Here is a 16,570-nt window from a genome sequence, read left to right on the forward strand (position 1 = left end):
CATAAATTACAGGGACAGATTTGAAAATAAATGCTGTTCATAGCAAGCAGGCAGAGAACATGTAGCAGCAGGGTCAACAGAACACAGGAAATGTATCCCCCCATATCATCTGCGGATAAAACCAGGCCTACCAAGCCCAGCACAGGCTGTGGAGGTTTGCATCAACACTCTCTTTGCAAATTCAAGGACACTTAGTGCAGATTTTGCAAAAATTATGGCCAACTTGAGCAAGTATACCATTTAAAATCCACTAGAAACTGCAATAGATCCTGACTGTATGGTGGTGAAGTCCAGAAGTTGTATCAGTTTCAGCATCCCTATGGATTCTGCAATTTTTCCAGATGTACTCATAAATGAAAATGGATTCTGGTTCTGAATTATCAATAATCAATAAAGATGCCTTTCATCACATTTTATCTCGGATCCGTTGCCAGAGTTGAGGCCAACAAGTATACTTTGTGATTACAATGAGAAGGTGGTTGACACTGCTAGAAGCTGTGATGTGAATGTGCTGTATGGCTCTTTCAAAGGGAAGCTTCCACTCAACATGGCAAAGGGACAGTGTGAGAGCCTCTTGAGAAGGAACTGAATCGGACCACTAGGAATCAGTGTCCAAGGAATTCATGGCATCACTGCAAGCCAAGTTGTCAACAGATTTCCCAGTGTTTTCTCTGAGGAACTGGGAGCTTACAACGGGGAGTCAGTGTCATGCCATCTGGATCCAATTATTGCATAAATTCACATGAAGCCCAGAAACTTGTCTTTTGCCTTGCAAGGAAAAAAATTGAGGGAGATCTTGAGCATCTCATCAAACAATAAGTCTTTGAACCAGTTACACAAACCCAGTAGGCTGCACCAATAGTGCCACTATTAAGCCTAATGATAAGGTGAGACTTTAAGAGATTGCAAGTGCACAGGGAATAAGCCACTTACACCTTATCAATAAGCCTATGCATTCTGTGCTGGAGTCTTTTGCTCAGTTTTTATGACAATACACTTGTCCATATAATAATTATTATTATTTATTATTCATACCTAAAAACTTCCCTAAACAGGGATGCCTTCAGATATCTTCTAAAAGTCAGATAGTTGTTTATTTCCTTGCCATCTGATGGGAGGGCATTCCACAGGGTGTTCGCCACTACCGAGAAGGCCCTCTGTCTGGTTCCCTGTAGCCTCACTTCTCACAGTGTGGGAACTGCCAGAAAGCCCTCGGAGCTGGACTTCAGTGTCCAGGCTGAACGATGGGGATGGAGATGCTCCTTCAGGTATACTGGGCCAAATCTGTTTAGGGCTGTTAAAGGTCAGCACCAACACTTTGAATTGTGCTCGGAAACGTACTGGGAGCCAATGTAGGTTTTTCAGGACTGGTGTTATGTGGTCTTGGCAGACACTCCCAATCACCAGTCTAGCTGCCACATTCTGGATTAGTTGTATTTTCCAGGTCATCTTCAAAGGTAGCCCCACGTAGAGTCCATTGCAGTAGTCCAAGCAGGAGATAACTAGAGTATTCACCACCCTGGCAAGGCAGTCCATGGGCAGGTAGGGTCTCAGCCTGTGTACCAGATGGAAATGGTAGACAGCTGCTCTGGACACAGAATTGGCTTGTCCCTCCATGGACTGCTGTGAGTCCAAAATTACTCCCAGACTGCACACCTGTTCCTTTGGGGGCACAGTTACCCCATTCAGGACCAGGGAGTCTGCCACACCTGCCTGCCCCCCTGCCCCCCCAAAAACAGTACTTCTATCTTGTCAGGATTCAACTTCAATCTGTTAGCTGCCATCCATCCATCAACCGCCTCCAGTCACTCACACAGGACCTTCACCGCCTTCACTGGTTCTGATTTAAAAGAGAGATAGACCTGGGTATCCTCCACATACTGATGAACACCCAGGCCAAACCCCTGATGATCTACAAGTCTACAAGTCAGGAAAAACAATTTCTAAGGCTGATGCCCTGAGCCATCTGCGATTATGGAAACCAGATTGTGATGTGCTACCTCCAATGGAAGTTTTGATGTTGGAAGCCCTTCCATGTGCACCTCTACAACCTGATCAAGCTGCAGTAGTAACTTCTTCGGATCTTCTAGTACTTCGTGTCTTTCCGGGGGTGGTGTGGGTGGTCAGTTGCAAAACTGTCTGATGAATTCAAGTTATTCACTAGCCACCAACATGAGCTGTCTGCTCATAAAGGATGTATTTTATGGAGAAACCATGTTGTTATCCTAGAATGTAATTGTCAAACCATCTTGCCCACACTTTGTGCAGCATATGCCTGAATCATATGCATGAAAGCTTTGGATAATAGCTATGTCTGGTGACCTGGAATTGACTCTAACTTTGTAAAGATTGTCAATGAATGCAGCACATGCCAGGCTACCTGGCATAACCTACCAAAGACATCTATGTTCCCATGAGATGGTCAAGACAATATTGATTTTGCAGGACCATTTCAAGGGACTAACTTCTTGACTGTGGTGAACTTCTCAAAAAGGCTTGAAGGGCTCTTAGTCCCATCTCAAACATCTGCTGCAACCATCACAACCTTGCAACAATTATTTGCAACACATGGATTGCCAGATGCTGTAGCCTCTGACAATGGGTCTGTGCTCATATCAATGGAGTTCAGTGAATTTGTGGACCACCTTATCCAAGCTGTCGCCATTGCACCTCATTATCCTCAAGCAAATGGCCAAGTTCAATGGATGATGCAGACAACAAAGGACACTGTGAAGTGGATTGTCCAGAGTATAGATGGACTGGTGTGGCATCACCATGTTTATCAGTTGAGTAGGCGTTCTTCTCCATGGACGGAATGCATATTCCTACTCTTCAAGGTTGGGAATTGCACCATTTCCTCCACCCACATTTGCCTCTGGCCCCAATCACTACTGGCATTCACCCCCACCCCACCCCAGAGATTGACCATAAGAGATTGTGGCCGACCCATGGCTTGAAAAAGTTTCCTCATCCCTACTCTAGAGTGGAGAAGTAATAGAGGAGAAAAGGAGGCTGCTCTTTGGCACGGGCACTTTAGCAAAGGAGTGAGCAGGGACAGTGTGTGCTTGTTCACTCCCTTTGCGCAGCAGTGCTTGCCCCACCCAGAGGAAGACAGGAGGGGACTGACTGAGCAGGGGGTTTACAGTAGCAGCAGCAGCAAGGGACAAGTTACCACTTCTCTGCCAGAAAGAGAGACTGGGAGCTGGCAAGCCAGCAGAGGTTGCTACAGGGGCCAGTGCCACCTCTTCTTCCTTCCCCTCTATGTCGTCTCTCCCTCCTTCCCTCTCTCTCCCTCTCTCTGGGTCCCAGTGCAGTGCCCAACACTGCTAACCTGCTCACCCCTTGCCCTATGCACACCTGCCCAAAGGCAGAGAGCAGGTGACAATCAAGCAAAGATGTCTATCCCTTGCTGCCACTTGATTGCAGTAGGTGAGTGAGGAAGAGTGGCACTTGTGGCACCTCCCTGACATGATGGGCAGCAGCCAAAAAAGAGGTGGTTCTGCCAGTGTGGGATAGTTTTTAGGGCACTGGCTTTCAGCTGGTGGGTTGGGACTTCCTGTAGGGTCACGGCCTGAACTACAATGAGTCACAACAGCAGTGCTTCCAGCGTACAGATATATGGTAGGAAAAAAATTGATCCCTAAATGCATGTTTGGGTTGAAGGTAGATCCTGGGTCTGAAAAGACTTCTGGGTTAGAATGTTGGACTAGGCCCCAGGAAGCTAAGGTTCAGATCCTTGCCCAGCCATGAAGTGGAGACCTCATTGATTCATAATTTTATTTATTTGTTTCATAGAACGTACAGGTGAAACTCGGAAAATTAGAATATCATGGAAAAGTTCATTTATTTCAGTAATTCAACTTAAAAGGTGAAGCTAATATATGAGATAGGCTCATGACATGCAAAGCAAGATATGTCAAGCCTTTATTTGTTATAATTGTGATGATCATGGCGTACAGCTGATGAAAACCCCAAATTAACAATCTCAGAAAATTAGAATATTAAATGAAATCAGCAAAGCAAGGACTGCAAATAGAGCAATATTGGACCTCTGGGAAGTAGAAGCATGCACATGCACTCAGTACTTGGTTTGGGCCCCTTTTGCATCAATTACTGCTTCAATGCGGTGTGGCATGGATGCCATCAGCCTGTGGCACTGCTGAGGTGTTATGGAAGACCAGGAAGCTTCAATAGCAGCCTTCAGCTCTTCCGCATTGCTCGGTCTGATGTCTCTCATCTTTCTCTTGGCAATGCCCCATAGATTCTCTATGGGGTTCAGGTCAGGCGAGTTTGCTGGCCGATCAAGCACAGTAATCCCATGGGCATTGAACCAGGTTTTCGGTACTTTTGGCAGTGTGGGCAGGTGACAAAGTCCTGCTGGAAAATGAAATCAGCTTCCCCATAAAGCTCGTCTGCGGAAAGAAGCATGAAGTGCTCCAAAATCTCCTGGTAGATGGCTGCGTTGACCCTGGACTTAATGAAGCACAGTAGACCAACACCAGCTGATGACATGGCTCCCCAAATCAGCACAGACTGTGGAAACTTCACATTGGACTTCAAGCATCTGGCACTGTGTGCCTCCCCATTCTTCCTCCAGACTCTGGGTCCTTGGTTTCCAAATGAGATGCAAAAGCTGCTCTCATCAGAAAAGAGATCTGGGGAGCCATATATTAGTTTCACCTTTTAAGTTGAATTACTGAAATAAATGAACTTTACCACAATATTCTAATTTTCCGAGTTTCACCTGTATATACTGCTTGCCTGTAAAAAGAAGCAGCAGCTCAGTGGACTACAAAAAGAATTAACAATAAAATTATCAGTAAAAACAATTTTAAATTTCCAGCAAAAAAACTAAAAACATATCAGCATTCTAGATATCTGGGTAGGCTTGTCTAAAGAATTTTTTTTTTTTTAATTATCAGGTGCCTAAAAAAAAGTACAGTGATGGCGCCTGCTTGATTCAATAGGCAGAGAATTCTGAAGTGTAGATGCCATCACACTAAAAGATCGATTTCTTACAGATTTGGGGATATTATGTGGCACTTGTAGCAGTGCTACTTCCACAGAATGAAGTGGTCAGGAGGGAATATATGGGGATAAGGTGATCTCGCAGGTAAACTGATCCCAAGTCCTTAAGGGCTTTGTATACCAATAGGAACACCTTGAGTGTGGCCCATTTGCAGATTAGCAGCCAGTGCCAGTGCAGATCTCTTAGCACACGTGTTATATGCTGACAAGGCCTTGCTCCTGTCAGCATTCATGCTGCAGTATTCTTCACTAACTGCAGTTTGTGGCTCCAGCGCAAGGGAAGCCCGCCACACAGTGCATTACAGTAACCCAGTCTTGAAGTAACCAATTCATGAAATCCTGTGGCCAAGTTTTCCCAGTTCAGGAATGGTCATAGCTGTCGTACCAAATGCTTCAGGCCACTGAGGCTACCTGAGACTCCTGTGGCAGAGCTGGATGCAGAAGCACCCCAAGCTGCGAACCTGCTCCTTCGGGGGAGTCCAGGGTAGGGAGTTGACCCATTTCTTAGATATGGGAACTGCCTACCCACAATACCTATGTCTTGGCAGCTCAGCTTGTTTTGCTTCATCTGTTGTCCCATTGCCTTCAGACACTGACCCAGGGACTGTATGGCCTTGCCTAATAATTATGTCAAGGAGAAATAGAGCGGGGTGCATTTGCATTCTGGCGGCACCTTGCCCCCAAGCCAACCAGTGACCTTCATGTTCATTTTAAATAGTCTTGGAGATAAAATCATGTCCTGCAGCCAGGGCGGAGCTGCCTATGAGGTGGCGGCAGCTTCCAAAGACATCTCACAATCGGTACACTCTGTGAGATCTCGCTGGAACCCACCATTATCGTCACAGCTTTGTGGGCACTGCCATGCATCCCAGTGGCGGCAGGGTGGGGTCGCAGCTTCCCATTTCGCCTCAGGTGGCAAAACACAACACATTGCCCCTGCCTGTGACACCAGGGGGCTGAAAAGCACTCTCCCGATGCTACTTTCTGGACACGGTCCCAAAGGTGGGATTGGAACCACTGTAGTACAGTGTCCCCAGTTCCCATTTCCTTGGAGCCAGTCCAGGAAGACGCCATTGTCGATGGATGGTAACAAATTCCAATAAGAGATCCAGAAGCAGTAGCAGCAAGGTCTCACTCTTCCTGTCCCACTCTCTGCAAAGGCCATCCATCAGGGTGACCAAGCCCGACACAGTCCCACGGCCAGGCCTGAACCCAAATTGGAATGGGTCAAACTAATCTGTGTCATGGACTGGTAGACTAAGGGGCCCAGAGTTGGTTTCTTTGGGAACTGTTGCACCACACCCACAGGTAATGAAGTGTTTAGCTACACTGTGGACCCAAGCAAGTCAGCCCGCTTCTGCTAGATTTAATAAGCCAGGAAAGGCGGCCCTCACCTGATAATTATGTTATGGGGGAATAGAGGGCATGTGGCTAAATGCTGCCAGCACCGTGCCCACAGCAGCGGATTGCGCAAGCAGAACCTGATCCTACTACACATTCCCAACAGTGGCACTCGTTACTTCAGCTGGAGCTGCCACAAGTGCAGAATCAAGATGACTGTGAAGTCAAAAGACCCCACAAAAGGTCCTTATTTCCTTCTTCTACCAGTAGTTTTAAACGTTTGTTTCTACATTTAGTCGCTTCGAGTTGCTTTTGTGAAAAAGGCAACAAATCCGCATTGAGGTCTCTCGGCGCAACCTATCTCACAGGGCTGTCGTGAGGATTCAACATGCGTACCAAGGGCGGGAGGAGGGTGCATGCCAATCGGAGTGGCTTGGTGGAAAGGAATATAAATAAACAGGCAAAGAAGTGGGGCGACACGGTCTCTTTTGGGCTGTGGGGGGTCACACCGCCTGAAGGGACCCCCAGTGCCAGCGCTCCTCCGTGGCAGCTGGTCAAGACATGGCAACCGGGGAAACCCACCCACGCCAGCCGCTGCAATGGGGGCCTTATGCGTCTGGATCGAGCGAAGAGACCAAGCAATCCCGCCCCCGCCCCCGCCGTGATCAATAAAGCAGGTGGTTCAGCTCCGAGCGCGCGCGCCCCCGCCCCGGGTCTGTGCGCGTGCGCCTGGACGGGCGCTTTGTGCGCTGCCCCCGGGGAAGGCGACGGCCACGTGACGCAAGCCGAGCTAAGCGCCCCTCTCCATCCCAAGGTGCCTCAGCCTCGGCGCTTGTTCTTCTGCCTTTTCCCTCCCTCCCTGGCCCCGGGGACGGGAGTCGTCCGAAGCGAGGCGGGGCCTGCAGATAGATACCCAGAGACAGAGATTTAAATTTCATTCTCAGCAAGAACAGCAGCAGTAGCGGCAGCAGCAGCAGCAGCAGCAGCCCCGGCGCACAGCGACAGACGCGCGCGCGCCTTGACCAGTCCCGCCGGCTCCTCTGCCGCCGCCGCCGCCGCTGCTCGCTCGCTTGCCCTGCCTGCCAGCCAGCCAGCCAGCCAGCCATGGGCCACTCCGCCGCCGGGGAGCCGGGCCTCATCGCCAACGTGGTGAACGACACCTTGGAGTTCTACCGCTGGACCTGGACCATCCGAGGTAACCGAGCCTGTGTGCGCGCCGGCCGGCCAAGCGACGCGCTGCCAAGCCTTTGTTAAGCTCCCCGCAGCCTCCTTCTCCGCACCCGCCTTCCCTGCAGGCTCCTTATCCCAGGCCAAGTTGCATCCTCTTAGCGCGCCGGGCTGGCCACAAAGCACCTGCCGCCGCCGCCGCCTTCTCCTCCGCCGCCCTCCCTTGCTGATCCCGCCGCCGCCGCCGCCGCCGCCTCAGCTCCATCCCCGTCTCCCTGCATCCCCTTCACTCCCTCGTCCAGGCCGCAAAAGGACGGCCAGGCAGCAGCCCCCACCCGCGCCCCGTCTCCAATTCCTCGCCTGCTGTCACTGTCACACAGCGGTCAAAATGGCTCCGTGGCTTCTGGGAAAGCGGGTCTGCAAGGAAGGTTGCGACGCGGATCTGGATCTGGCTTTAGATGGGGCCTGTTTAAGCGCTCTCTCCCCCACCCCACCCCCAGCAGCCAATGGCTCTGAAAGTGGATGTTTTCGGTGTGGCCTTTCTTCTTTTTCTTTTCACTTCACCGTCATTCCCCTTAGGGGGACGGCCAGCTAGAAGTGCAGCAGGAGGAGCAGGCTCCGTTTAAGTTTGCTGCATAAGGTTTTCTTGCAGCAGCTCCCACGCAGCTGCCTGAATATTGGGTGGAAACTGCAAATATGCATACATAAACGTACATATACAGATACTGTATATATTGAATGTAAACAGATTCCCCACCCCATTGTGACTGATTCCAATTCCTTTGTACTGGAGACTTGGCTGCGATGGTAACCATGTTAAGTGCTGGTCACTGTGTTCCATCAATGCATAGCGGAGCTTTCCGAGCAAACTGGGAACGTGCCAATCACGTTCCTGCTCTTGGGCCCAGGCCCACAATGAGAAATGGAGATGTTTGCAAAGTGTCTCTCCCCCCCCCCCCCCGCATTGTTACAGGGTTTGCTTTGGGAACATGTGGAGGACACACTGGGAAAACAGCCCTGGGGTCATTTGCCATCATGACACATTAGATATTAGGCTTAAGGCAGATCCCATTTTGGTAAGATAGACTGGTTTGCATTGTAATCTGAATGTTATAGCAGAGTTTCGTCAGATGGCTATGTGTGATTTATTTAATTTAAATGAAATGGAGTTCAAGGCCTGGTCTCACATTTCATTTTATAAGGTGTAGGCTCTCCCCCCCTTCCCCTTCCCCTCCCCATTTTCAAGATGAGATGTTATTGCAGAATTGATGCTGGATAGATCAATATCCATCAAGTAGGATCAGTAATAAAATAGCTACAGCTGGAATTTGGAAGAAGGCCAAAGAATCAGAAAGGTACTGTGCAATAGAAGTCAGTCCCACTTAGGTCAGTGAGATTTACTCCCAGGTAAATGGGCATAGGATTGCAGTCTTAGAGTTGCTTCACATATGCAGTGGCAAGGATGTTGGTCAGTATTTGTACATACAATTCAGGCTTATGAAGGGCACACCTGAACAACACACTAAACAATATTTTTAATATATACTCATTAAAGGGCAGAGATGCACTTAATGAATGTGTATGACTGCATTTATCTTAAAGAAGGCAGGACTGTCTTTTATGTACACGTTTTACTCTTAAGTATCACTTCTGCACAGCTGTAAAGATTGTCAGGTACTTATTGAATGCCAAGATGGCTCTACAATGAACCTATGATGGATTTCACTGCTATGGAATCCAAGTGGCCTTGGTTATAGATCCCAGTAACTCGTTATTGCATGAGCTGCCTTCATTCCTATTCCCATCCCTTTCTACCTGATCTCACTTTCAGACATACTTCAGATATATTAACCAACATCTGCATTTCCCCAAAATGTAAAAGATTGAGTAAAATGCTGTAGTTGTATGTTTTCAATGATCCATTTTCATTCCTACAGTGCTTTTATATGATTCTCATTTAACATAAAAGCAAACTGCTGCGCTAGTCATCTCTAATAAACTTTTAAAGACAAGGTTTTAATAGCAAAGTAGTTTTATGGTCCTAATTAATAACTACTTTGCCTCAGAATTGCTAGAGTTTACATTGCACAAATCAGCAACAGCCAAAATATCAGCTCTTATAGAAGAAGGTAGACTATTAGTGTGGAAGAATTTGGCAGCAGCCCAGAATGCTATGATATGGACTCACTCTGCTGTCTTCCTCTCTTTGAGGAAATACTAATTACAGTATCATTTAGATTGCTGAGAAAATAGTGCCTAACTTATGTTGCTTAGTCAACTGTTTGAGATTGCCATACATAGGTGTCAATTGTATGGCATAATCTGAGATGCCTCTGTGACAAAAAACACACACACCCCAGTTAAAAATGTTAAAGTAGGACATTTTAGTTCATTCATTTTTTGGCTCTTTGGAGAACCATGAGATTGTGGGGACATGGTGTAGCTGTGGGTGAGGAACTATATGAGATTTCAGCTGCTTTCCTAAACATACTGGCCTCCAAATCCATCAAAATTACTTGTAAGCAAGCTCTGAGAGTGTGCTCTTGCAGCCCTTATCGGCGCATGCAGTTTTTTAGAATCAGAATAATATTTGTATCCTGATGTCACAGTACTGTAGGAGGAGTCCTCCAAGCACTGCGGCTGCATCTCTCCATTCATTTAATTGGTTCTTGAAGAAGCCACACCCCAACGCTGTTTGAAATAAATGCAGTTCTGTAGCGGCACTGCTAGGGCAGATTGATTTCTCTTTCACCAAATAACATTATTACAGTGCAATGTGCTGGATCATTTGGTTACACAGCACCAACGTTTTTAAATTTATAACAGTATAGCTATTTATTTACTACAGGGGTGGGTAGCTTGTGCCCCTCCAAATGTTTTTGGACATCAGTTCCCATCATCCCTGACTATTGGCCATGCTGCTAGGACTGATGGGAGTTGGAGTCCCAACATCTGGGTGGCTAATGCCCCCCCCATACTTAATGGCTGAAGACAACATTGATCTGTGGGCTTCCAGCATGCATTTAACTACCATCCAGTGTTAACTGTTACCTTCCTTTTCCGAAGCTTTATTTTAGAACAAGGATGGAGCAAATTTTGTCTCAGTTGGTAGAGCATGAGACTCTTAATCTCAGGGTCACGCGTTGAAGCCCCACAATGGACGAAGGATTCCTGCATTGCAAGGGGTTGGACTAGATAACTCGTGTAGTCCCTTCCAACTCTACAATTCTGTGATATGATTATATGCTATAACTCTGCATAACCTCTGTGTCACTGTCTATGCTACTGAGAGAGTCAGGAAAGCTTGAGGTGTTGGATGATGCTTTCAATGGGATGGGCACTCCTTTACTCTTTACTCCATATTTTCCTGGCCACATTCTCATGCTTGTTGTAATATTTCCTGAATACTAATCCCTGATGCATGCAAATACTGGTGTTTTTTGTTTCAAAATTGTGGGTTTGTCTATCAGATTGTAGAGCTCCTTGATAATAGCAGTGATGCTACTCAACAGATGAATCAGATCATCTGTTGCTCCGCAGCATCATTTCTCAATCCACATCATCTTGAAATTATACCATGCTGTGGCCTTGCCCAACAGTCATATTCTAAAGGCTTTTGCCATGTTTTAATATTGCTCAGTGAATAAGACATTTCACCATGTTGGAAACATCACTACACCGCAACATTGCACAAGGAATGAATAATTTTTTCCCCCTCAGACACCTACACAGTTTCCCTTTATTGTTCTCAGCGTTCTCATATTTCTAAAATCAGATTCCTAAATATTTTTTATTGTTCTTTTGCAACTCTAATTAGGTCCCTCAAGGCCAACTCATGCGACTGTATCACTCATACAATGTGATAATTTTCTGGAAGTTGCTTTCTGGAAGAGATTTCATCAATCACAGAATATAGCATGAATTTCTGTCACAAATTGACTGCTCAGAAATTGCATCATGGTAAAGCGGAATGTGAATTAACTGCTTTAATGTTCAAAAATTGTTTGCTGTGTTTCTAATTTCTTGCTTTCTATAAGTTGAGAACCTGCAGGATGTAAGAGATAAGGAAGAATGTTGGGTGAAATGTGTGTGTGTGTGTGTGTGTGTATTTATAAATTAGAAATTGAGCAGCTATTGCTTGACTAGGAGGTTAATATAAATCTGAAGTCTTCTGAAAGATTATTAGTAATACTGATATATACCAAGTTATTATTAGCAATGTTATACAGCATCTTTATGGCTTTAGTTCCATGTGATCACTTTATTTTAAAAAAGGCATTAGTCCTGAAAAGGCAGATTTCTGACTAGCAGTTCTGTATAAGTGGTAAAATGACCCAAATATTCAATGAACATAGCTTTATAGTAAATATATATGCACCCAGCTATTAAGCAATATGAAAAGTAGTGGTGGAAGAAAATCTAAGAATTCTCAGCCATTATTCCAGCTAAGGAGAGCCCTTGTGCTATTAAGCAATATGAAAAGTAGTGGTGGAAGAAAATCTAAGAATTCTCAGCCATTATTCCAGCTAAGGAGAGCCCTTGTCCAAGAATATTTTTTGCCTCTTGTTTTTTGTTTTTGTTTTTAACCTGTAGACTCCTCACTTCAAAGCACTTGAGCATGATTATAAGTTAATAATATTACTGGGAGAAGTGAACTTCTAAAACCATAAACTCAAACTACAAGTTAATGGGCACACAGAACTCTCCCCAGAACATTTTCCATTCATTTAATTGGAAGGACCAAATCCACACATGCATACCTTCTGTGTATGGATCAGGTGCCTTCATTGAAATCTGTGGGGTGGTCCATATGGGCAAGAGATCAATGTGCAAATCTGAGCGCAGTGATCAAATGGGAGAGCACTTCCAGATGTGTACTGTATGAATAGCTTTGCGCAACATCAGATGCTCAGCGTCTTGATGCTGAGCGTCCCTTGATGCTCAGAAGCAGATTCGGGCTTGTGTGTGAAGGGTTGCCACGTAAAGAGAAAACCTCATGTTTACAGATTACAAATAAATCCCTTTTATAGTTTCAGTTCACCAAGGGGATTGTTCTGGTCTCAGTGATAATCTGACCTATTCCAGATAGAAAGATAAACTGGGATGCTTGAAAAAGCAGTCCAACTGGCAGGTTCCCCAGAATTGCTATGCAAACTTAGGTTTTATGTACCTCTTGTACCTCTTCCTACATTTCAAGTTTAACACCTGAATTGCACCATCAGTAGGGTGGGGAGATCCTCTTTTATGATAGAACAATGAACTGAACTCAACAGCAAAATCCTATACATCAGGCTTCCCCAACCTGGTACCCTCCAGATGTTTTAGATACAACCCCTATTAGCCCCAGCCTTGATAGCCATCAATTATGGATGATAGAAGTTGTAGTCCACAATATTTGGAGGTCACCAGGTTTAGGAAGGCAGCTATACTGAATACCTGCACGTCTTCACTCAGAATAAGTCTGCTGAGTTTATTGGGTCTTATGCCCAAGCAAGGTGGTATAGAACTGTACCTGCTTCTTTGTTCTCTGCCACCGCTATATTGTTTTTGACTGAGCATTCATTGGGTATGATGGGTAAATCAGAGTTCTTATTTCCACAACACATTGTCTCATAGTCTCATTTATTGTGGTAATTTGCAGGGATAAAATATAGGTTTGGATCCCAACTCAGTTGTGCTTTGCATAGAGCCATTGAAATCACTGAGGCTGAAGTTTCATCACAATATCAAGTCACATTGATTTTGATGGGCTTGCTCTAAGCGTGACTTAACCTAGATAGGTCCAAGACATAATATTTAATATTACAGCCAGTAGAGTAATTGAATAGCTATGCATTTTGACTCCAATGTAACTTTGCTCCATGTTCCTTCTAGTTTTGCAGGGACGTTCTCTCAGGAGGCTAATGGCTGTATGAGCAGAACAAATGGAACTGTTTTGCTCCTCAGCATTTTACTAAAGTCAAGGAGGAGAAACCTGTGGCCTTGCAGGTATTATTGGACTCCAACTCTCATCAGTCCTGGCCAGCATTGCCAGTGATCAGGGATAATGGGAGCTAAAGCCCAACAGCATTTTGAGGGCCACAGGTTCCCCACCCATGATTTTGAGCAATTGCTGCAGAGGCAGTATTCATACATCCCTTCAGTTTGATCTCTGTGCATTTCAATATCCTTCCTAGCTTATAGTGCTGGGATAGGAATGGGGTGGAGAGATGTTTCTCAATAGAAACGCAGTGCACACTTCAAAGGACTACAGGTCTGCAGGTGATTAAAGAAGTATTATTCAGTTATATATTTTTCCAGGAAATCTAATCCTGAGATACAGTTCATTGTGCTTTGTGCTTTGCAGTTTTCTTGCCCTGTGGCAATACATTTTCACACGTGACCTAGCCTAGGGAGTGTGCTGACAGAAGAAATAGTGACCGCCCTTTCTCCTGTTCATAGAAGTTATTAGTGAAGGTGCCAAATAGAACGTTAAAAAACAAATTCTGGTGGTGGTACACCACACAAAATGATCCATTAGATTGCAAGTTTATTGGGCCTTTTTACACAGAAGTCCCTTACTGATCACTGGAGTTTACTTTTAAGTAAGTGTGCATAGGATCATGTTCTTTTACTTGCCAGAGGTGTTTTGAGGTGCTTCAGACTTAACTATAAACTCCCTCCCCACCCTGTGATTACCAAAGTTATATCTAAGACCAAGTGGACAGACAGCTTGCATTGATCCTAAGCAAATTTTTACCATTCAGATAACAAGAAACAACAAATAACATTCTCCCCATAGCAGTTTCAGGTAAGATTGGGAAGAGTGACCCAGACCCCTGATTTGGATGAGGCAAATGTGTCCCTCTGCCCAACTTTGCCTGATTTCATTGGCCTGAACCACTAGGGGAGTCCAGCTGCTGAACAGCCCAGTGCACCTGCCCCAATGGACAAACACTATATTGCCACCACACAAAGGGGTGGAGAGGAGACAGAGCTGTTGCAATCACATGATGTTAGCAGGCTGGCTCAGGTTGCGGTGGATTCTGTGCTGTGCCAGCTCTGCCTTCTCCTCACCTCCCAAATGTGCTATTTCAGGGGTATCCACTTGTTACTGCCACTGAGAATGCCCTCTTCTGGGACGCCACCACCACCATGAACTTCTGAGTTCAGTGAAACTACCAAGAGACCCACCCTCTGCTGATCTGATCCTAGAGAGTCTGTAGGGAAGGATATTTGAGGACTAGGTCGGTTAGGGTTTTAAATGCCAGTATAAGCACCTTGAATTGGGACCCAGAAACAAATTGGCAGTCATGGTGGATATGTTCTTATGTATATGACGAGTTAAAGCCTCATTCTTATAACATCAACCCCATTTTAATACAGAAGGCTTATATATTTTGTATTATCATAGAATCGTAGAGTTTGAAGGGACCCCGAGTGGCATGTTGTCCAACCCACTGCAATGCAGGAATCCTAACTAAAGCATCCATATCCTATATATTTTGTGGGCTGTTTGGTTACAGCATTACCTGTGGATAAAGAAATAGCTCAATCTGTGGAAATTACCTTTGCCTAGCAATCAAATGGTCACAATTAGATTTTTAAGCACACTTGGCAGGAGGCATGTGGGTGTTTCTAATGCCACCCTTTGCTGAATATTATGATTGTAGTTTACTTGGGAGTTTCTTCTGTGTAACATTTCTATTGAAATGCATGGAAGCTTCAGAAAGGCAGAAACTTTTAATGTAACAATGCCTAGGACACCAGTAGGTTTTGTGCAATTGCTCTTTTGTACAACTCGCATTCATTTCAAGTTGATTGTATCCATACTTGGTTGTTGTAGTCTAGCAAGGATAGTGTTTTAATAATTAGGCTCCTCCATATGTGGATCATCTTTGCAAGAGTAACACTAAAGAATGGAAATTCCAAATCAACACCCCATTGTGTGTGTGTGTATAGTGGAACACAGGGGAAGGAATGTAGCTCAGTGCTTAAGCATCAGCTTTGCATATGGAACATCCCAAGGAAGAGGCCCCTCTAGTCTATGAAGTCCTGGAGAGCCGCTGTCCATCAGTTTCAGCAGTTCTGAGCTAGACAAACCAAGGGTAGAGCTAGATGGACCAAGTATAAGGCAGCTTCCTATTGTCCTACTAAGCGACAAATGGCAGTCAGCAAGCACCAGTCAAGAGGCTCGCTGAGTGGTCATTAGACAAGTCACAATCTCTTAGCCTTGCTTTTGTCACATGGGTTATTGTGAACTTAAAATACAATTTCTCTTTTGGGTTATCTGAGCTTTTTGGAAGAGAAATGCAATACAAATAGAGTGAACAAACAAATCAGAGGTAGCAGCACTAGTCATCTTTGGTAAAGGTGATGCTTGTATGCATCAGCATGCAGCTGATTTCTGCTGTAAACAAGGAAAGGTAACTGAGTGGTTTCATAGAATCTTAGAGTTGGAAGGGACCCAAGGGTCTTCTAGGCCAACCCTCTGCAGTGCAGGAATCTCAGCTAAAGCATCCATGACAGATGGCCGTCCAATCTCTGCTTAAAAACCTCCAAGGAAGGAGAGTCCACCACCTCTTGTGGGAGTCTGTTCCACTGCTGAAGAGCTCTTATTGTCAGAAAGTTTTCTGAATGTTGGTTGGAATCTCCTTTCTTGTAACTTGAAGCCATTGCCTCGAGTCCTACCCTCAAGAGCAGGAGAAAACAAGCATGCCACCTTTTCCATGTGACAGCCCTTAAGATATCTGAAGATTTGGTTGATTGATTGATGTAGCTTAAACCTTAGGACTGTAACATACATGTTTGTGATATAGCATGTGATTTTTGTGTGTTTGACAATTCACTACTGCCTTTCATCTCAGTGACAGACATATGCTGTGTTGTGTTTTTCATGTGTTTTGAGAAGCATAGCTTGGCAAAATTTCTAGGATTTAATCTACAGCATGTATTGTTGAATTAACCAGTTCAACAGGGATGTTGTTTCACAGAACAGGGGCAGCCACACTGCATTTCATTTCCCCAGATGTTTGTCTTAGTTGTTTATAATGAT

The 16,570-nt window shown here is 45.3% G+C and overlaps 1 protein-coding gene across 1 annotated transcript in view; it reads left to right on the forward strand.

Annotated features, from left to right (window-relative positions):
- The first annotated feature begins 7,418 nt into the window (after positions 1 to 7,418).
- The window catches only part of ELOVL4 (ELOVL fatty acid elongase 4), a 49,284-nt gene continuing 40,132 nt past the window's right edge, over positions 7,419 to 16,570 (forward strand). Inside the window, exon 1 of the mRNA XM_079970570.1 lies at positions 7,419 to 7,564. Within this exon, the coding sequence (XP_079826696.1) occupies positions 7,474 to 7,564 (91 nt within the window). The 5' untranslated portion in view covers positions 7,419 to 7,473. The remainder of the gene's footprint in view (positions 7,565 to 16,570) is intronic.

This window comes from Podarcis cretensis (genome assembly GCF_951804945.1).
Source record: "Podarcis cretensis genome assembly, chromosome: 3".
In the NCBI taxonomy this organism is placed as follows: domain Eukaryota; kingdom Metazoa; phylum Chordata; class Lepidosauria; order Squamata; family Lacertidae; genus Podarcis; species Podarcis cretensis.